Here is a 23,682-nt window from a genome sequence, read left to right on the forward strand (position 1 = left end):
ATTTCTTTTGAGCCAGAGATTGCCTAGGAGGTTAGTGAAGGCAGGAAATCTCACAACCTTTAAAAAGTAAATTAAAAAAAAACCAAGAGAACTGCATGTGTTGGAAATCATAAACAAAAACAGAAAATACTGGAGAAACTCAGCAGATCTGGCAGCACCTGTGGAGAGAAAGCAGAGTTAACATTTTGAGTTAAGTGACCCTTCCTCAGAACCAATTGTAGTGAAGAAAAGGTTGGTAAATATGCTAAAGAAGGGGAGGAGAAGTAAATGATAAGAAGAGATGGAGCTCGGAGAATGAGAAAAGCAGCTGGGTCGGCAAAGGAGTGGATAAAGATCAGTCTGGGAGAATAAATAGCTGCTAATAGGCCAGTTAGTGGCTGACAATGATTTGGTGTGTTTGCAGCCCATGTGATGACAAGGTAGACAAGCAGGAGGCTGGAAGGACACAGCAAACCAGGCAGCATCAGAAGGTGGAGAAGTCATTGTTTCGGGTTCTTACGCTGAGCTTAGCTGGAGCACTGCAGCAAGTCTGAGACAGAGATGTGGGCCAGGGAACAGGGTGGGGTGTTCAAGTGGCAGGCAACAGAAAGCTCAAGGTCATTTTTTGTGGACAGAATGTAGGTATGTTGCAAAGGATTTGCCAAGTCTGCACTTCATCTCCCCAGTATCGAAGAGACCACATTGTGAGCAGCAAATGCAGTAGACTAGTTTAAGCAACCTGGTCAACCACTGATTCACCTGGAAGTTGTATTTTTGGGCTTTGGATGGTGAAGAGGGGGGAAGTCTACAATGACATGGGAAGGTGCTGTGGGGATGTGTTGGGAGTGGGGAGGAATGGATCAACATGACCTGGAGGAAACAGTCCTTGCAAAAGGCTGACAAGGGATGCGTGGGAAATATGTTTCAGGTGGTGACTATCTGCTGGAGGTGGCAGAAATGACAGCTAATGATCCTTTGGATGTGCATGCTGGTTGGGTGGTAAATGAGGATAAGGGGGACGGTTCTGCTGTTGTCGAAGGGAGGAGAGGGGGTGAAGGCCAAAGTGCAGGAGATAGATTGCACATGGCTGGGGACCCTGTCAACCACCGTGGTGGGGAATCCCTTGGTTGAGGAAGTAGGTGGACATTTCAGAGGCGCCCTTGTTGGCATCAAGAGAACTTTTGAGACAGAGGAACTGGGAAAATGGAATAGTATGTTTATAGAAAGCAGGGTGTAAGGATGTGTAGTCAAGATAACTGAGGGGTTTGTGGGTTTATAGTGAATAATGGTGGCCAGCCTGTCCTCAGAAATGGAAACTGAAATGTTGAGGAGGGGAAGGGAGGAGTCAGAGGTGAACCAGGTGAAAGTGAGAACGGGGTAGAAATTTGAAGCAAAATAAATAAACTTTTCCAATTCCAGATGAGAGGGGCAAGTAACACTGATGATGTCATTGATGTACCAGAGAAAGAGTTGTGGTTGGGAGTCAAAGCTTTGACAAAGGGTCAGTTAGACTCGAAACGTCAGCTCTTTTCTCTCCTTACAGATGCTGCCAGGTCAGCTGAGATTTTCCAGCATTTTCTCTTTTAGTTGCACATAGTGAGGATGTGTTTGTCCAGACAGAGACAGATGGTGGTGGATGAGGATGGCTCAGGCCTGTTAAAAGTACTTGGATGAGCACTTGAAATGTTGCAGTCAAGGCCACGGACCAAGAGTTATAAATGAGATTGGTATAGATTTAAGAATAATTTTTGCCAGTGCAGTCTTGATGTGCTGAAGGGCCCCTTTTGTATTGTATGATTATGCAATTCTAAATTGATCCTATTTTAATTTGGGTGTTGTTCCTTGCTCATATGTTGCTCTCTAGTAGTGGTGTAACTGAGCATAGATTATGAATAAACTGCTGATCATTTTTTTAATGAATTCTTTCTGTACAATAGCATGTCATTCGTGGAACCCGGACTATTCAGACTGAAATGGCCCACCAGCTGTATGTTCTTCAAGTACTCACTTTTAATCTTCTGGAGGACCGAATGATGACTAAGATGGATCCACAGGATCAAGTGAGTATTTTGTTTTCAGTCTATGTTAATTGGTGAGGTCTGCACAATGATTATACCCCAACACTGTTTCATTCAGTGCCAGTGAGAGCTATGTTTGAAAGCTTCCTCATTGCACCAGCTGCTGTATGCTACTCACAATCTTTATCCACTGACTGCAGCAAATGGTTTGGAATTCAACTAACTCCAGCCTTCAAGTGCAGGGATGTACAAAAAACTTAATTCTCGGGGCGAGAGCATCACTGGCAAAGGTCAGAAGTCACACGGCACCTGGTTATAGTACACCAGGTTTATTTGAAATCACAAGCTTTTGGAGTGCTGTTCCTTCATCAGGTGAAGTGACGAAGGAGTGGCGCTCAAAAGCTTGTGATTTCAAATAAACCTGTTGAACTATAACCTGGTGTCATATGACTTCTGACCTTGTCCACCCCAGTGCAACACTAGCACCTTAACATCACTGGCAAAGGCAGTGCTAATTACCGATCAGTAATTATACTGAGATGATGGTGATGAGCTGCCTTCTTGACCCTTTGTAGTAAATGTTCCCCATGTCGAGTTATACTCAAACTCGGCAGGGTAATGACAATATGTAGTGACAAATTTCTATTAAAAGAGGAGGTAGAGAGAAAACAGACTGGTTAGCCTGAGGTCAATAGTGGAGAAAATGCCAGAGTTCTTAATAAAGCATTTAATAGCAGAGCACTTGGAAAACTGTGACAGGACCAGATGGAGCCAGCATGGATTTACGAAAGGGAAATCATGCTTGACAAATCTACTGGAATTTTTCAAGGACATAACTTGCTAAGAGGAAGTCAGTGAATGTGGTTTTCATGGACTTTCAGATGACTTCAGTTAAGGTCCTACATAAGAAATTAGTGTGTAAAATTAAAGCGCATGAGATTAGGGGTAATGTACGAACATAGGTAGAGAACTGGAAGGCAGATAGGAAACAAAGGGTATAAATAAATGGGGTCTTTTTCTCAGTGGCAGGCAGTGATTAGTGGAGTACTGCAAAGATCAGTGTTGCGAACCAGCTGTTCACAAAATGTATCAATAATTTGGATGAGGAAACTCAATACAAAGCTGAGTGGGAGTGTGAACTGTGAGGAGGATGCAGAGATGCTTCAATGTGATTTGGACAAGTTGAGTGAGTGGAAAAATGCCTGGCAGATGAACTATAATTTGGATAAATGGGAGTTTTTACTTATTTCTAGATTCTATCCCAGATTTGAATTGTAATCACCTAGGTTATTAACCCGGGCCTGTGGATTATCAACTGTAGTAACATAACCATTATATTTTCATTTCCAAGGTAGCACAGAAAAGAAAGCCTTTATTTTTTGGTAATATTTATTAGGCATTCTTGAAGAGGAAAGTAAATAGTGTTGGAAAATTAATTGTGGATACACTTAGGTGGAATCTCAGTACTTAAGCTATGCGGTGGAAACTTTCATTGAATAAAAGATGGCCCATGTTACATGCACTCTTATTTATTGCTGTGGTGAGTTACATAGAACTTAAAGCACAGAAACAAGCCATTCTGCTCAGTTGCTCTAACCGATGTTTGTGTGCACAAACCTCCTCCTGCTCTATTCCACTCAACCCTAAAAATTTCTCATACTAATCCTTTCTCTATCATGAGTTTATTCAATTTCCCCTTAAGGCAAATACCTGATGGGGAGGCTAAGAAGGAATTGTTTCATTTGCTAGCTCTCAGTTGCATAAGCACAAATACAGATTAGTTCTCCAGTGAAGGAGACAGCCACAATTTCTTGTGGTTCTATCATAGAATTGGTTTGTAGGTTAATTTTTTCATGTTACATTTTAGACTGTCTTTCTGAATAAAGGCTTGCAATGCATGAAAGTTCACTCAATATGTTAGTGTTTTCAACCCAAAAAAACGGAGTAATTCCTTGCTATGTTGCTGCATTCTGTGGCCACCTTACAGGGAGATTTGATTTGGGAGACCAACAGGAGTTCAGTTCCAAACAATTACCTGGATATCTTCATTGTTTGAGAAACAGAAAAGGTAAACCCTCCTTTCAGGGGTAAGAGGACAGACGTATGAGGAATGGTTGGGAAAACCTGGGATCTCTTCAGCATTGATAGGAGGGTGAGAAAGAGGAGATCACTGTATCATGAGTACTAAATTGTATGTACAGGATTGCAAACCATTGGTCAAAATTAAAACCTGGCTAGGGAGCAACGAGACTTGAGTGTAGATGAGAAAAAATCCTTAATTAATATCAGTTAACGTTTCACACAAATCATCTAATGTTCTGATGGAGAAAGTGTAGCATTCTTTATTGGAAAGGTCCAAAAGCCCCTCTCATGTGTACTTATCTTCGTGGATAAAGTCATAGGAGTTTTGCAGCTATATGCTCTTTGACTCGTTGAGTCATTACATTTGTTTAGTTTTGTTTAATTAGTGATCTGTTTCTTGGTTCCTTTTACAGTCCCAAAGGGATATCATATTCGAGCTGCGCAGGATTGCTTTTGATGCTGATTTGGAACCTACTAACAGTGGCAGTATTGAGAAGCGAAAGTCTATGTACACCAGAGATTATAAGAAACTGGGTTTCATTGTAAGTATGCACATTCATTGAAGAAATTCTCCAAAGATGGAAAACATTGTTTGTTTTAAGAGGCTGGGGTGTTTGAGAGTCATTTCTCCTCTATCTTCAAGCTTCTCTGTTCAGATTTCTCTACCTACTTACTTATTGGAATTCTTCAGAGTGAAAAAGATCCTCTTTGATTTGATTTATTGTAGTCACATGTACCTAAATACAGTGAAAAGTTTTGTTTTGCGTGTCGTACAGGCAGATCAGAGCAAGCAATGAAATACATATCAATAGGGCGCTTTGATATTACGACGAATACAAGGTTACGGCTGCACAGGAGATTTGCAGAGCAAGATAAACATTATTTGAAGTTAGAAAGGTCCATTCAACAGGAGGGAAGAAGCTCTTCTTGAACCTGTTGGTGTGTATGTTCAAGCTTCCCAGTGTTGAAGAGGGAAATGACCATATTGCTAAGACCAGTTAGTTCAGTGAATTGTTTCTTTACTCCCTGCTAATTTTCTTAATCGTAGAACCAGGTCCCACATTTTCTAGAGCACCAAAGATGCTATGAATCTTTAGTTCCTGTTGCTTATTTGTCTTGACATCCCTAATAACGAGGTGTTGTGGAGAAGGCATATGATTAGCTGGTAAATGGCTATGAAAGCTAGTCTGTCAGTTCATTAAAGTATCCTAGTTTTTCATATTGACCTTGCATCATTGACAAATCAGTGATCTATTACTGTAGTTATACAAGCTAGGAAAGTTTACACCAGGTATTCCGTGAAATCTGGAAATATTTAGCAGATCAGAAAGCAGTTGGATGAGAGAAACATAGTTAACGCTTTTCCAGAATCAGATGTAACCACTTTTAAGCAAGTATTGGCAGTGCAAAGTTAGAATATTTTCAATAAGCTAGCAATTTTATTTTAAACTTACAATTTTATTTCATTTATTAACAATGATCATGCCACAAAGCATTAAAACCCGTTGTATTTTAAATATTTTCTAAAATCAACCTAATTCTGTAGGTGCTGTCAGACATGTTGTGTATTTCTAGCTTTTGCTGGGTTTTGTTTTGTCTCAGAGTTCCAGTATTTCTAGTACAGTATTTGCTTTGTTTTATATGAGAATTGTGCCAGCCTGATTGATTCCATCCCGTTTTAGTGGAATAGCTTAGTTTTCGTTTGATGAAATGGTGGGTCAGTGGCATGGTGAGAGTTAATAATGCAAATTAAGTTGCAAGTTTAAAATTAAAACTTTCCAAGAGTAATAAGACTCCAACTGTGTGTCCTCAAAAACCTTTGGAGTCTTGGCGAAAGAAACTTCGCTTCTAAGAATACCATATTAGTTCAAATTTGTTCCATAAATAAAGTGGTTCTAGTTTATTTTTGTAAGTTGCTTGTTTCCCTGCAGTTTATATTTCTATTCTTTTGTGGTTACATGCTTTTCATTCCTGTACTGGCTTTAATTGTTTAAAATTATATCTCTGTATTATTCTAACTGTTGTGTAATATATATATATTTTTTGTTGTTTTATGTCAGTGCATTAAATGGTTTAATTTAACTATTGTGCAGTCATTTTAGTTTTCCACGCACACTTTCTGATTTTGATGGCAAGCTAAAGATTACCTACTGGCAACGCATTAATGTCCAGCTGTTTTTGTGACTTGCTTGGAGTTCTGAGATTAATTTTGTACTGGGCACAAATTCCTGGAGATGGATGAGTATCCAGAATTGGCATAATGGCTGTAGCCCAAGGGCAACATTTCAGTGTCTTTATTCTAGGGACAAACTAATAGTTGTCAGTGTCATGCTGTGTGTAGTTGTCTGTTTCTTTTTGCACAAAGCTTGTTTGGTGGATGACCTACATTTCATAGTTGCTTTTGTTTCTTTGATTTGCTGTTGGCTCATTTCATTTTAATGTTGTCAGTTAGAACGTTGAAGAGTACAGCAAAGGCATGGACCCTTCAGCCCACCATGTTGTGCTGAACATGACACCAAATTAAACTAATCCCCTTCTGCCTGCACTTGGTCCATATCCGCCCATTCCTTGCATATTTGTTACAACACGGAGGCGAACTTTTTCTGTCAATTAAACCAAACACCCAGAAAAGCTCACCTCGCCTTGTAATCTGTAAAAATATGAGTGACAGAGAACTTCTAAATCCCACTATTTGAAGAAAATTAATTCACCATAAGTGAACATTAAACAAAACGACTATTCACAAATCCAAGCCCCCCTTTCTCTCAACTGCTTACTATCTGACTCCAATTCTATAATAATATGCTGTTCCAACAAGACACTTATTAAAATTACAATAACAATCTCAAAACTCCACAGTCTGTGTCTTTTGACTTCCTGGCTGATGATCTCCCTGGGCCATCTTCTTTCTTTTTACTGTGAGTATGTTTCACATGAAAAGGTACCTTTGATAGAGAGTGTTTTCTAATTTCTTTGAGAGCAAGATGTTAGATTGGCAGATTCTCTCTCTACAGCAGTTGCTCTCAGATCAATTTCAAAGTGTTTTTATATGCCCCCCCCCCCCTCCCATAGCACATTAAGTTCTTATAATTTGATTAGTTTCCAGATGTCACAACAATAAATTCAAACTCAATTTGGTTTTTGAATCCTGGCCATAATTTAAACTGGTCAAATTCGAATTGTTGTCAAACAACAACTAATACTCAAGTATACATTTAATAGCCAATTGTTACATTTGGAACAGCCTGACCTTTAGCTGGCAGCTGTGGCTATACTTTAAATTCAGAACAGCATTTTCTATCTTAAAGTGACCATACATGCTTTCGATTTTGTAACATGTTCATGTGCTTATCTAAAATCTCTTAAATGCCCCTATCATATCTGTCTCCACCACCACCCCTTGTAGGACATTCCAGACTCCTACCACTCCTTGTGTAAAAAATAACTTGCCCCTCGCATCTCCTTTGAACCCCTCTCCCCCCTACCAACCTTAAATGCATGCCCCCTAGTATTAGATAATTCAGGTCAGTGGGGGGGGGAAGCTTCTGACTGTCAAATCGATCTATGCATCTCATGATTTTATGGTTTGAATCCAAGATTAACTTCATAAACCTGTAGAGTTATTATGCCCATTGTATTTGATGGTAGAAACAGGGAAATTTTAAATGTCTTGTTTCTCCTCCTCTTCCTGATGACTGGGTGTTTTTTGGGTATTCTTCAATGTCTCACTCTGGTGACCCACAGTGTACGAAATGAAATACTGGTTGTTGAGTGTGTGGGAATAACAATTGGACCATTCTGAGCATTTTAACATGAAGGGTATGTGATGAAATGTAACCTCCCTTCCTCCTCCTCCCCCCCGCCCCCCCACCCCCAACCCCAACCCCCGACTTTCACTAAGCTCACGGCACTGCTTTCATGAGCAAGACAGAGATGTGTGGGAAAAGGCAGATGAAACATTGAAATATGCTTTCATTGCAACAATAAGAGAAAAGTCAAAAAAGGTGCAAAATCCCTTTCAAATGGGCTTGAACCTGAACGTTGAGTGGTAAATATTTCAAAAGTTGGCCTTGATTTTACAGTTCATGATGATGGAATACACAATTTTCTTCAGGTTCTCAGAACAGATTTGCACCAACTTGCCATCTGATCCTATGTTATTTCACATCTGTCCTAGAGTTCACTGCTGCATGCTAAATCTTAGTTTCAAGTGACTGTGAACAAACTCCAAGTTAGAGCCGGAGACTCCAGAGAGTTCAAACTTACTTCACTTGATAGTGCTTGAGAAAGCATTTAAAACCTGCTCTGATTCGTGGGTGACTATAGTCTGACCGTGATCCCATGACTTGACTCTTTGTGTGCCTCCGAGCCTCAATCCACCCTCACCCACTTGTCGCTCCACACCCTCACCTATCCACATCTTCACCCCTCACCACCTGTCCCCACCCCACCCTGACCCAGCACATTGCCAAAAACCCCTCTACTGTAGCGTTCTCCTTTGCCTGCTGTCCATCATGCCACCACACCCCCCCCCGTCCCTAATGCCTGACCACACGTCACCCTACCCACTTACTGTTTGGAATATGGCAGCTCGTGCTCTAAAAAGGTGTGTGGCATGCCCTTCCAGGCTGATTCCACACTGCGAGGCGTCAGCTGGATTGAAGATGGACTCAGCTCTCTGACATCGGAACCTGAGCACAGAAATGTGGAATGTGACTCAAAATAAGGAAGTTAGGTGTGAGTTCAGCAGTCCATCAGCAGGGATTGCTGCTCTCAAAAGATTAAGGACATTGCCATCACTCTCTTTTACACCACCTTATGTATCTTGATTCCTTCAACTTACACTTCACTAAACCATTTCTCTTTCACTGTTTCTCCTGTGTAATCCACTTTCAACACCTTTTCCTAATGCTATTCCTACCTGCGACTTCATATTGAGCAATGACTTTGTCCTGCTCAGCAGGTTACCTCCAATGATATATTTCTGGCTCCCTGCAAACTCTCTGTATTATGTGCTGCCTCAGTTGTCATATGTACATGTCTCAGGCTTAACTCTCTGTCGCTGCCGGACCACCTATTGGAAAGAGGCAAAACTTTGTTTTCCATTAACTGTTAGCAAGGCAAAACTTTTCAGGACTTGCCTGAACCTCAAAGCTCCATTTCCCTTGCTGCCTGATCATTCAACATGATCTTACACAACCTTGGTCTTCAATATACAGTTGCTTCGTTCTTGAGTGCATAAACAGTTTGCACGATAGAATGAAATTCTTCAATCATCTCAGAGCTTCCAAAAGAGCTTTACCAGGTTATAAGTTGCTTTTTGAAGTTCTGCCACTGTGTAAACTGTGAAACACTGTAGCTGGTTTGTACACAGCAAGCTCCCACAAAATGAGATAAAGACCAAATAATCTATTTTAATGATATTGGTTAGGGAATAACTATGAGCCAGAGCACTTGGTGGGCTGTGGTGGGTCTGATTCTCCTGCTGTTCTTTGTATAATGTCTCAGGATCTTTCACATCCACCTGAAAGAACTGGTGGCTGCTGGATAAATTTTCATCTCTTCCATGTGGCACATCTTGGTGAGGTGCCAGTCTGCATGTAATTCTATCTCTTGAATGTGAATTGAACCCTAGACTCAGGGGGTGCTATGTCTGAGCCGTAGTCAGCAACCTTTAATGTGGGATCATTTTTTTAAAATAATGAACTTGCTTGGTTTTCTTATGACGCATCACTGTGGCCATCACTTCCTGATGTGGGACGTGAACCTCGGCCTTGTGTCCTGAGTGTGCCCCAAGTCCCGCTTGACTTTGTTAATATATTTTCAGATTTATACTATTCACAGGAAAGGGGGCCCACAACAGTATGACCTTTGTAACATTATTCCATGGGCTTTTATGATATGCCATCTTTTAGACTCATTTAAATTCTGGAACATAGTCTTAAAATATAAATAAAAACCTTAAGCTGAAACTTTGATCCCTGTGCGCAGTTGTATAAAATCAATTGGAGGTAATATTTGACATTACATGCTTGACCTTTTGTGGTGAAATGAACAAGAAATTGAAGTACACATTTGACATTTCAAATTTTTGTTGTTGACATTTAAGTGTTTTAACAAGAAGACTTGAAAAATTACATCAAAATGGCATTTTTGAAATTTAGCTCGATTATGATGATTAAATCTGAAGATGAATAATTAAGTTTTGGAAAGTAAAAGAACTTCACACTTTTACGTCTTTAAACAAATGCCTTTTTTTGTGTTGTTCAGAGTCATAGAGATGTACAGCATGGAAAGAGACCCTTCAGTCCAACTCATCCTAAATTAATCTAGTCCCACCTGCCAGCACTTGGCCCATATTCATCTAAGCCCTTCCTATTCATATACCTATCCAGATGTCTCTTAAATGTTGTAAATGTACCAGCCTCCACCACTTCCTCTTGCAGCTTATTCCACACAAGCACCACCCCTTAGGTCCCTTTTAAATCTTTCACCTCTCACCCTAAATCTATGCTCTCTAGTTATGGACTCCCCATCCCAGGGAAAAGACCTTGCCTATTTACCCTATCCATACTCCTTATTGTTTTATGAACCTCTTTAAGGTCACCCCTCAGCCTCTGACGCTCCAGGGAAAACTGCCCTAGCCTATTCAACCTCTCCCTATAGCTCAAATCCTCCAACCCTGGCAACATTCTTGTAAATCGTTTCTGAACCCTGTCATGTTTCACAACGTCCTTCCTTTAGAAGGGAGACCAGAACTGCACACTATATTCCAAGATTGGCCGAACCAATGTCCTGTACAACCGCAACTTTGACCTCCTAACTTCTGAATCCAGTGGTCTGACCAATAAAGAAAGCATACCAATTGCCACCTTCACTATCCTATCCACCTGTGACTCTATTTTCAAGAAACTATGAATCTGCACACCAAGGTGTCTTTGTTCAGCAACACTCCGCAAGACTTTATCATTAAGTGTATAACTCCTGTCCTGATTTGCCCTTCCAAAATGCAGCATCTCCCTTTTATCTAAAATAAACTCCATCTGCCACTCCACAGACCATTGGCCCATCTGATCAAGATCCCGTTGTACTCAGAGGTAACTATCTATTCTGTCCACGACACCTCCAATTTTCATGTCATTGCATGCTTACTAACTATACCTCCTATGTTCACATTCAAGTCATTTATGTAAATGATAAAAAGCAGTCAACCTAGCACTGATCCTTGTGGCACACCACTGATCACAGGCCTCCAGTCTGAAAAGCAACACTCCACCACCCTCTGTATTCTATCTTCGAGCCAGTTCTATATCCAATGGCTAGTTCTCCCTGTATTCCATGTGATCTAACCTTGCTAACCAGTCTACCACGAGGAACCTTGTTGAATGCCTTACTGAAGTCCATATAGATCAGGTCCACCACTCTGTCCTCATCAATCCTCTTTGTTACTTCTTCAAAAAACTCAATCAAGTTTGTGAGAAATGATTTCCCACACACAAAGCCATGTTGACTATCCCTAATCCTGATGAAGGGCTTTTGCCCGAAACGTCAATTTCGCTGCTCGTTGGATGCTGCCTGAACTGCTGTGCTCTTCCAACACCACTAATCCAGTATTTGCTTTCCAGCATCTGCAGTCATTGTTTTTACCTTATCCCTAATCAGTCCATGCCTTTCCAAATGCATGTAAATCCTGTCCCTCAGGATTCCCTCCAAAAATGTGCCCACCATTGACGTCTATAGTTCCCTGGCTTGTTCGTACCACCTTTCTTAAACAGTGGTACCACGTTAGCCAATCTCCAGTCTTCCAGCACCTCACCTATGACTATCGATGATACAAATATCTCAGCAAGGGGCTCAGCAATCACTTCCCTAGCTTCGCAAAGAGTTCTAGGGTACACCTGATCAGGTCCTGGGGATGTATCACTTTTATGTGTTTTAAGACATTCAGTGCCTTCTCCTCTGTAACATGGACATTTTTCAAGATGTCATAATCTATTTCACCACATTCTATATCTTCCAAGTCCTTCTCCACAGTAAACATTGATGAGAAATACTCGTTCATCTCCTGCAGCTCCACAAAAAGGCTGCCTTGCTGATCTTTATTTACTTATTTATCCTTAATTGTATTTACAAAATCCCTTTGGATTCTCCTTACCTCTATTTGCCAAAGCTATCTCATGCCCCCTTTTTGCCCTCCTGATTTCCCTCTTAAAGTGTATTGAATACAAACAGAGAAGGTGGTAAGGGGGCAGAGGAAGGAGGCGTGTGTGATTGGGTTCCAGCATTACTCATCAAGGACAGTATTACGGTGGCAGAAAGGACATTTGAAGACTCGTCAACTGAGGTAGTATGAGCAGAAGTTAGAAACAGGAAAGGAGAGGTCACCCTGTTGGGAATTTTCTATAGACTCCAAATAGTTCCAGTGATGTAGAGGAAAAAATAGCAAAGATAATTCTCAATAGGAGCGAGAGTAACAAGGTAATTGTTTTTGGGGACTTTAACTTTCTAAATATTGACTGGAAATACTATAGTTTGAGTACTTTAGATGGTCAGTTTTTGTGCAATGTGTGCAGGAGGGTTTCCAGACACAATATATAGATACTGGATTAGTGGTGCTGGAAGAGCCCAGCAGTTCAGGCAGCATCCTATTAGCTTCAAAATCGACGTTTCAGGCAAAAGCCCTTCATCAGGAATAAAGGCAGCGAGCTTGGCCACACTCTCTCAGAATTGCAAAGGACCCGCTCTGTACGACATCCTCAGGAGAATTAATACTCTCAACAAACAGTATTTCAATTCCATCTCAAACATCAAAAACTGTAAGTACAACAAACTTTTATCCACCCACCTTCATAACCAGTGCTCCTCAAACATTCCAGAAGATTCCCCTGGCCTCGGAACCTATTCCACCATTAGCCATGCGGCTGATGCAGCTACCACCGCTGATTGATGATGTCACTTCCGCCCCCATCATGGCTACTCTCACAACCACTTCCACCCCGCACAATTCCTCATGCATCACACCTGACATCACTTCTGCCCTTCACATCATCGCTGATGCCACATGCTCAGTGACTTCCGCCACCCGTACTGCCGTGGTCACCACCACTTCCACCCCCACCAGCGCCACTCACATGCACTCTGCTGACATGCCCCCCACAGACCCCACTGTCACTATCCCCACCCCCCAGAACCCCAAGGGGAACACTACCCCTGCTCATGACTCCACCCCCATTCCCCCCACCATCACACCCACTCCAGTTACAGGTTCCGCCCCCACTCCCAGCTCTACACCCACACCAGATCCCAGCTCCCAGCCCTGCCGAGTTTTCACCATCCCCCCAGACCTCCCCCTCACTGAGGACGAACGATCAGTCCTCAGCAAAGGACTCACCTTCGTCCCCCTCCGTCCATGCATCAATGAATTTAATACACTCCGTGACGTCGAACAATTCTTCCGTCGCCTCCACCTCCGAGCTTACTTTCACAATCAGGACTCCCGCCCACCTTCCGAGGACCCCTTCACCCACCTCCAACACACTGCATCCACCTGGACACCCCGCGCTGGCCTATTACCTGCCCTCGACCTCTTCATTTCCAACTGCCGCCGGGACATTAACCGCCTCAACCTGTCTACCTCCCTCCCCCACTCCAACCTCTCACCCTCACAACGCGCAGCTCTCCAATCCCTCTGCTCCAATCCCAACCTCACCATCAAGCTAGCGAATAAAGGGGGCGCAGTGGTAGTCTGGCGCACTGACCTCTACACCGCTGAAGCCAAACGTCAACTCGAGACACCTCTTCCTACTGCCCCCTCGACCATGACCCCATCCCCCATCACCAAACCATCATCTCCCAGACCATACAGAACCTCATCACCTCAGGAGATCTCTCACCCACAGCTTCCAACCTCACAGTCCGGGAACCCCGCACTGCCCGGTTCTACCTCCTTCCCAAGATCCACAAGCCTGACCACCTGGCCGACCCATTGTCTCAGCATGCTCCTGCCCCACTGAACTCATCTCTACCTACCTCGACACTGTCCTATCTCCCCTAGTTCAGGAACTCCCCACATACGTTTGAGACACCACCCACGCCCTCCACCTCCTCCAAGACTTCCATTTCCCTGGCCCCCAACGCCTCATCATCACCATGGATATCCAATCCCTCTACATCTCCATCCGCCATGACCAGGGCCTCCAAGCCCTCCGTTTTTTCCTCTCCAGACGTCCCCAACAGTACCCTTCCACCGACACTCTCATTCGTTTGGCCGAACTGGTCCTCGCACTTCACAATTTCTCCTTTGAATCCTCCCACTTCCTCCAGACCAAAGGCGTAGCCATGGGCACACGTATGGGCCCCATCAATGCCTGTCTCTTTGTTGGCTACGTAGAGCAGTTGATCTTCCATAATTACACCGGCACCATTCCCCACCTCTTCCTCCGCTACATTGATGACTGCATTGGCGCGACCTCGTGCTCCTGCGAGGAGGTTGAGCAATTCATCAACTTCACCAACACGTTCCACCCTGACCTTAAATTTACCTGGACCATCTCTGACACCTCCCTCCCCTTCCTGGACCTCTCCATCTCCATTAATGATGACCGACTTGACACTGACATTTTTTACAAACCCACCGACTCCCACAGCTACCTGGATTACACCTCTTCCCACCCTACCTCTTGCAAAGATGCCATCCCGTATTCCCAATGCCTCCGCCTCTGCCGGATCTGCTCCCAGGAGGACCAGTTCCACCACAGAACACACCAGATGGCCTCCTTCTTTAGAGACCGCAATTTCCCTTCCCACGTGGTTAAAGATGCCCTCCAACGAATCTCGTCTACATCCCGCACCTCCGCCCTCAGACCCCACCCCTCCAACCGTAACAAGGACAGAACGCCCCTGGTGCTCACCTTCCACCCTACCAACCTTCGCATAAACCAAATCATCCGCCGACATTTCCGCCACATCCAAACAGACCCCACTACCAGGGATATATTTCCCTCCCCACCCCTTTCCGCCTTCCTCAAAGACCGTTCCCTCCGCGACTACCTGGATAGGTCCACGCCCCCAAACAACCCCCCCCCTCCAATCCTGGCACTTTCCCCTGCCACCGCAGGAACTGTAAAACCTGCGCCCACACCTCCTCCCTCACCTCTATCCAAGGCCCTAAAGGAGCCTTCCCTATCCATCAAAGTTTTACTTGCACATCCACAAATATCATTTATTTTATCCGTTGCTCCTGATGTGGTCTCCTCTACGTTGGGGAGACTGGGCGCCTCCTAGCAGAGCGCTTTAGGGAACATCTCTGGGACACCCGCACCAATCAACCACACCGGCCCGTGGCCCAACATTTCAACTCCCTATCCCACTCTGCCAAGGACATGGAGGTCCTGGGCCTCCTTCACCGCCGCTCCCTCACCACCAGACACCTGGAGGAAGAACGCCTCATCTTCCACTTCGGAACACTTCAACCCCAGTGCATCAATGTGGACTTCAACAGTTTCCTCATTTCCCCTTCCCCCACCTCACCCTAGTTCTAAACTTCCAGCTCAGTAACTGTCCCCATGACTTGTCCGGACTTGTCCTACCTGCCTATCTCCTTTTCCACCTATCCACTCCACCCTCTCCTCCCTGACCTATCACCTTCATCCCCTCCCACACTCATCCATTGTACTCTATGCTACTTTCTCCCCACCCCCACCCTCCTCTAGCTTATCTCTCCATGCTTCAGGCTCTCTGCCTGTGTTCCTGATGAAGGGCTTTTGCCCGAAACGTCGATTTCGAAGCTTCTTGGATGCTGCCTGAACTGCTGTGCTCTTCCAGCACCACTAATCCAGAATCTGATTTCCAGCATCTGCAGTCATTGTTTTTACAATATATAGATAGGCCGACAAGGGGCGAGGCCACTTTGGATTTGGTACTGGGTGATGAACCTGGCCAGATGTTCGATTTGGAGATAGGTGATAGTGACCACAATTCAATTATGTTTACTTTAATAATGGAAAGGGATAGGTATGATAATGCAGCGCAAGAGTTATAGCTGGGGGAAAGACAATTATGATGCTATTAGGCAAGATTTTATGATGCATAAGATGGGGCAGGGGATGGGCATAATTGAAATGTGGAGCTTATTCAAGGACCAGCTACTGCGTGTCCTTGAGAAGTATGTACCTGTCAGGCAGGGAGGAAGTTGTCGAGTGAGGGAGCCATGTTTTATTAAGGAAGTTGAAGCTCTTGTCAAGAGGAAGAAAAAGGCTTATGTTAGTATGAGACGTGAAGACTCCGTTAGGGCACTTGAGAGTTACAAGTTAGCCAGGAAAGACCTTAAGAGAGAGCTGAGAGAGCTAAGAAGAACCAGGAGGGTACATGATAAGTCATTGGTGGATAGGATCAAGACCTTCCAAAGGTTTATCAGGAATAAAAAAAAATTAGGGCCAATCAAGGATAGTAGTGGAAAGTTGTGCATGGAGTCAAAGGAGATAGGGGAAGCACTAAATGAATATTTTTCATCAGTATTCACACTGGAAAAAGACAGTGTTGTTGAGGACAAGTTACTAGATTAGACGGGGTTGAGATTCACAAGGAGGAAGTGTTAGTAGTTCTGCAAAGTGTGAAAATAGTTAAGTTCCCTGGGTCAGATGGGATTTATCCTAGGATTCTCTGGGAAGCCAGGGAGGAGATTGCTGAGCCTTTGGCTTTGATCTTTGTCATCATTGTCTACAGGAATAGTGCCAGGAGACTGGAGGATAGCAAATGTTATTCTCTTATTCAAGAAGGGGAGTAGAGACAACCCTAGTAATTATAGACTAGTGAGCCTTACTTCGGGTGGGTAAAGTGTTGGAAAAGGTTAGAAGAGATGGGATTTATAATCATCTCGAAAGGAATAGTTTGATGAGGGATAGTCAACATGATTTTGTGAAGGGTAGGTCATGCCTCACAAAACTTATTGATTTCTTTGAGAAGGTGACCAAACAGATGGATTTGGGTGAAGCAGTTTATATGGCTGGATGTAGGTTGCTCGCTGAGCTGGAAGGTTCATTTCCAGACGTTTCATCACCATACTAGGTAACATCTTCAGTGGACCTCCTGGCGAAGTGTGGCATTTATAAGGCATTTGATAAGGTTCCCTACGGTAGACTATTGCAGAAAATACAGAGGCATGGGATTGAGGGTGATTTAGTGGTTTGGATCAGAAATTGGTGAGCTGAAAGAAGACAGAGGGTGGTGGTTGATGGGAAATACAGTCACTCGTGGTGTTTCACAAGGATCTGTTTTGGTCCACTGCTGTTTGTCATTTTTATGAATGACCTGGGTGAGGGCCTGGAAGAATGGGTTAGTAAATTTGCTGATGACACTAATGTCTGTAGAGTTTTGGAGAGTGCAGAAGGATGTTGCAGGTTACAGAGGGACATAGATAAGCTGCAGAGCTGGGCTGAGAGGTGGCAAATGGAGTTTAATGCGGTAAAGTGTGAGGTGATTCACTTTGGAAGGATTAACCGGAATGCAGAGTACTGGGCTAATGGTAAGATTCTTGGTAGCGTAGATGAACAGAGAGACCTCAGTGTCCATGTACATAGATCCCTGAAAGTTGCCACCCAGGTTGATAGGGTTGTTAAGAAGGCATACGGTGTGTTAGCTTTTATTGGTAGAGGGACTGAGTTTCGGCACCATGAGATGATGCTGCAGCTGTACAAAACTCTGGTGTGGCCACATTGGAGTATTGCGTACAGTTCTGGTCACTGCATTGTAGGAAGGATGTTGAAGCATTTGAAAGGGTTCAGAGGATATTACTTGGTATGGAGGGAAGGTCTTATCAGCAAAGGCTGAGGGACTTGAGGCTGTTTTCATTAGACAGAAGAAGATCGGGAGGTGAGTTAATTGAGACATATAAGATAATCAGAAGGGTTAAATAGGGTGGGCAGTGAGAGCCTTTTTCCTCGGATGGTGATTGGTTAGCACAAGGGGACACAGCTTTAAATTGAGAGGTGATAGATATAGGACAGATGTCAGAGGTAGTTTCTTTACTCAGACAGTAGTAGGGGTGTGGAACGCACAGCCTGCAACAGTTGTAGTCTTGCCAACTTTAAGGGCATTTAAATAGTCACCGGGTAGACATAGAATGGAATAGTGTAGGTTAGATGGGCTTCAGATTGGTTCCACAGGTTGGCGCAACATCGAGGGCTGAAGGGCCTGTATTGCACTGTAATGTTCTATGTCTATGTCTCTGTCTATGTCTACTGCCTTGATACTGTCCTAAGGGTTCACTCAATCTCTACTGTCTCTACCTCACATATGCTTCCTTCATTTTCTTGACCAAAACCTCAATTACCCTAGTCATACACCATTCCCTACACTTACTAGCCTTACCTTTCACCCTAACAGGGACATATTGTCTCTGGGCTCACATTATCTCAGTTTTGAAGGCTTCCCATTTTCCAGCCGTCCTTTTAGCTGCAAACATCCGCTGCCGATCAACTTTTGCAAGTTCTTACCTAATACCGTCAAAATTGGCCTTCCTCCAATTTAGAACTTTACCTTTTGGATCCAGTCTATCCTTTTCCATCACTGTTTTAAAAGTAATAGAATTATGGTCACTGGCTCCAAAGTGCACCCCCACTGACACTTCAGTCACTTGCCCCACCTTATTTTTCAAGTTTTGCACCTTTTGTAGTAGGTGCATCCACATACCGAATCAGAACATTTTCTTGTGCACACTCCTCACCATCTAAATCCTTAACACTATGACAGTCCCAGTCTCTGTTTGGAAACTTAAAATTCCCGACCATAACCACCCTTTTATTCTTACAGGTAATTGAGATTTCCTTACAAATTTGCTTCTCAATTTTCCTCAGTCCCAATAAATGATCATCCTTTTCTTACTTCAGTTCCACCGGAATAACTTCCCTGGCTGTATTCCGAGGAATATGCTCCCTAAATAAACTGTAATGCTATCCCTTATCAAAAATTGCGCTCCCCGTCCTCTCTTGCCCCCCTTTCTATCCTTCCTGTAGCATTTGTATCCTTGAACATTAAGCTGCCAGTTCTGTCCATCTCTGTGCCACATTTCTATAATTGCTATGATATCCCAGTCCCATATTCCCAACCATTCCCTGAGTTAATCTGCCTTCCCTGTTAGGCCTCTTGCATTGAAATAAATGTAGTTTATCATTCCTGCCTTGTTCTGTGCTTTGTCCCTGCCTGCCCTGACTGTTTGTTTGACTTACTCCTTTTCCCAACTGTACCAGTCTCAGACTGATCTCTTACCTCACTATCTCCCTGGGTCCCACCCCACCCCCCCCCTCCTTACTAGTTTAAATCCTCCCAAGCAGCTCTAGCAAATCTCCCTGTCAGAATAATAGTCCCCTTCCAATTCAGGTGCAATCTGTCCTTCTTATACAGATCACCCCTACCCCAGAAGAGAGTCCAATGATTCAAAAAATGTGAACCCTTCTCCCCTACACCAGCTCATCAGCCATGCATTCATCTGCTCTATCCTCCTATTCCTACCTTACTAACTCATAGCACTGGGAGTAATCCAGATGTTACTACCCTTGAGGACTTCCTTTTTAAATTCATCCCTAACTTTCTATAATCTCCCTTCAGCATCTCATCCTTTCCTATGTCATTGGTGCCAAGGTGGACAATGACCTCCTGCTGGTCCCTTTCCCCTTTGAGAATATTCTGCACCCTCTCTGAGACATTCTTGATCCTGTCATTAGGGAGGCAACACACCATTCTGATTACTCGCTGTTGGCTGCAGAAATGTCTGTCAGTGTCTCTAACTGGAGAGTCCCCTGTCATAATCGATTGCTTCGAACCTGACGTACCCCTTGTTACATTAAAGTCAATCTCGGTACCAGAAATGTGGTTGTTCCATTCCCCTGAGTGTCCATCACCCCTACATTTTCCAAAACAGCATGAGATGAAGATAGCCACAGGAGACTCCTGCAGTACCTACCTCCCTCTCCTACCTTTCCTGGAGCTAACCCATCTATCTGACTATATCTTTGGTTTTCCTCACGTCCTATAATTGCCATCCATCGTGCCCCCAGCCCCTGTAAACTCCTCAATTCCTAACTGCCACTCCAACCAATCCATGCAATCTGATAGGATTCACAACCAAACACACTTAGTGCAGACATAATCCTGAGTAACATGGAAACTCTCCGTACTCTCCCACATCTGACAAAAAAATCACATCACTCTGCTAAAGGCCATCTTTGCACCTTAATAATCTACAGACCCAGAAAATAGCATAGTCTTACTGCTGTAAAAACACTGTTCGAGGCTAACTTAGTATCTATGTTTTATAGTTTTAAAATTTAATCAAGAGACAGATTTCAATAAAACATATAATCAAAAAAGAACCCACTCCACTCACTATTGTAGAGTTACATAAAAAAAGAACACCAAGTTTACACGTGCAACCATACACTTAGCTGCTCTTGTACTGTGAGCTCTCCCACACAGGTCATCTCTAACAAGTATGCTGTTTTGGAAAACATATTGGGGGGTGGACTCTCTGGGTGATTTAGCACGAACAGCCAAGGTCAGTTATGAATTGATGCTTTTTTTGTGTTGTTTCTTAAAATATTTTCAATATTGGTCACATACATATGGTTAAGGTTCTCAGTAACTTGGAAGTTGCCAACAGAATAACAGTGTGGTCTTTGGGTTCACCATTATTCACACACAAAAAATTTAAGCAAGGAATATGTGTAGTAGATATTCAAAGTTTTTTTGTTTGAGTTACACAGCTTCCCTGTTTGCATCATGATAATAGCAGCTCACAGTTGAAATGCAATTGATGGTGTGAAATTGCTAGAGGCAAGGGTTACAGTAGATATGACCTAAACTTGCAACACACCCTGTTAGTTTTCTCTAAGTCCCCATGAAATAAGTTTTAACTTTATCAAAGTGATGGAAGGGGTTGTCCACAATCCTTTCAAGTGGCATTTGCAATAAAGTACCTGTTGCACAGCTTTGGTCAAGGCAATGGACAAAAGTATTCAACTCTAGTAGTGGCTGCTCATGACATTAAGGCCACATTTGATTGCCTGTGGCATCAAGGAGCTCTGTCAAAAATGCAGTCAATGGGAATCAAAGGGAGAACTCTCCAGTGGTTGAAATTGAACCTGGCAGAAATTAATATGGTTGTGTTTGTGGGAGGTCAATCATTTAAAAAACCCAAGACATCTCTGCAGTTCCTCAGAGGACTATCCTTAGCCCAACTATCTTCAGCTGCTTCTTCAATGATCTTGCATTCATTGTAAGTTCAGAAATGTGGATATTTACTGATGTTGTGCACCATTCATGCTTCCTCAGATACTGAAGCAGACTACGTCCATATGCAACAAAACCCAGACAATATTCGGTGATAACTGTTGATAAGTGGCGAGTAACATTTACACCACAAAAGTTTCAATCTCTGACCATCGCCAACAAGAGAAAAATCTAACCATATTGCCTTGAAGTCACCGGTGACCAGAAACTGAACTGGACCAAACACTGTGGCTACAAGAGCAAGTCAGATGCTAGTGTAAGTGTTAAACACCTCCTGATTCCACAAAGCCTGATCACCATTTACAGGGCACAAGTCAGGAATGTGATGGAATACTCCCCACTTGCTGGATGGATGTGACTCTAACAGCACTCAAGATGCTTGATAACATTCAGGACAAAGCAGCCTGCTTGACTGTGGTGGTACCTTATCCACCACATTGAACGTTCACTGTCTTCACCATCGCTGCACAGTGGCAACAGTATGTGCAAGGTGCACTACAGTAACCCACCAAGGCCTCTCTGACCGTATTTCCAAACACAAACTCTACCATTTAGAAGGCGAAGGGCAGTAGATGCATGGGAACAATGTCACCTGCAGATTTCTCTCCAAGTCACACACCAACCTGACGTGGCATTATACCACTGCTTCTCCACTGTTGCTGGATTCAAAGTCTGGAAGTCACTCTGTAACAGTCCCTACACCCTAAGGACTACAAGAGTTCAAGAACATAGCTTAACACTGTCTTCTCCAGGGCAATTAGGGATGGGCAGTAACTGCTGGATTAGCTGGTGACACCCAAATTCCATGAACAAATTAAAATATTATTTTTACCAATTATGTTTTATGACTTTGTGAATTAACCTTCATAATAATGAAGTCTTATTCTTTCATATTTTGATTGTTGGAAGTTTTGCATATGTCTCATGTAATGCTTTTAAATTTGTTTTTACTTGCGTCCTCTTCCTGTTTTTCTCTTCCTCTCTTTGTTTCTGTCTCTGTCCCGAACTGGTTTTGCACTTTCTCCTCAGTCCATGCAGTGTTTTTTTCACATCCGTTCAATCGGACTGATTAGGAAGTAACGTGTGACTTGTTTGCTCATTCAGGACCCAGATGCCCTGTTTTTCCTGTAAGATTATCAGCTCACACTTACAATGATCTTCCATGGAATAACTTAAAGGAACAGGATAAACAGATGCCATTAACTACCTTGCTACAGTAAATTAGAGTCCACAGAATCCACCATTTCACTCTGCACGTGACGTTTTTTTAATTATCCATTATGACATTTTGCAATACCGTTTCTTAAATATAGAATTCAGATTCTGAATTTCTACTTTGCTGTACTGCATTTCTTTCCCAGTACTTCTTGGGAATTACCAAAACTATTTTAATGTAATTGTCTATCTGCATGGAGTATCCCAGGCAGAGCTATACATATATGTCTAGCTGTATGTTGCACTCATAGCTGCAGAGATGAGAAAGTTCCTTGGTTTGGCTTCGGTCTGGACCCCAAAAGTTTTGTAATTATACATTTCTGCTGCTAGATTTTGTCCATAAAAGACAGAGTGACTGATTCTGGGGTGGGTGAAGAGCGAACAAATGATTTTTGGGGAATGGGATGTTGGATAGGTAAGGAGTGAGTAATTGGTGACTGGAAAGATTTAGACAGTTTAGGAGAATGGTCCAGGAAATGGCTGATGAAATTCAACGTGAACAAATGCGAGGTCTTACACTTTGGAAATAAGAATACAGACATGGACTATTTTCTAAACGGTGAGAAAATTCATAAAGCCAAAGTACAAAAGGATCTGGGAGTGCTAGTCCAGGGTTCTCTGAAGTTTGATTTGCAGGTTGAGTCCATGGTTAAGAAAGCAAATGTAATGTTGTCATTTAACTCAAGAGGGTTGAAATATTAAAGCAGCGATTTGCTTCTGAGACTTTGTAAAGCTCTAGTTAGGCCCCATTTAGAAGACTGTGTCCAATTTTGGGCCCTACACCTCAGGAAGGACATTCTGGCACTAGAGCATGTCCAGCGGAGATTCACATGGATGATGCCTGGAATTATAGGCCTAACGCGATGAACAGCTGAGGATCCTGGGATTGTATTCATTAGAGTTTAGAAGGTTGAGGGGAGATCTAATGGAAACTTAGAACACAATGCATGGCTGAGAAAGGCTGGACACTGGGAATTTGTTTCCTTTAGGCAGGAAGACTAGGACCCTTGGGCATAGCCTTAGAATTAGAGGGTGTCAATTTAGAACGGAAATGAGGAGACATTTCTTCAGCCAGAGAGCAGTGGGCCTATGGAATTCATTGCCA

At 43.2% G+C, this 23,682-nt stretch overlaps 1 protein-coding gene across 12 annotated transcripts in view; it reads left to right on the forward strand.

Moving 5' to 3' along the window:
* The window catches only part of elmo1 (engulfment and cell motility 1 (ced-12 homolog, C. elegans)), a 281,631-nt gene that overhangs the window by 133,420 nt on the left and 124,529 nt on the right, over nt 1-23,682 (forward strand). For all 12 annotated transcript variants that reach the window (XM_072560697.1, XM_072560695.1, XM_072560693.1 and 9 more), the window contains 2 exons: nt 1,917-2,039; nt 4,493-4,621. In XM_072560697.1, the coding sequence (XP_072416798.1) occupies nt 1,917-2,039; nt 4,493-4,621 (252 nt within the window). The remainder of the gene's footprint in view (nt 1-1,916; nt 2,040-4,492; nt 4,622-23,682) is intronic.

The sequence above is a fragment of the Chiloscyllium punctatum genome, chromosome 41, assembly GCF_047496795.1.
Source record: "Chiloscyllium punctatum isolate Juve2018m chromosome 41, sChiPun1.3, whole genome shotgun sequence".
Lineage (NCBI taxonomy): Eukaryota > Metazoa > Chordata > Chondrichthyes > Orectolobiformes > Hemiscylliidae > Chiloscyllium > Chiloscyllium punctatum.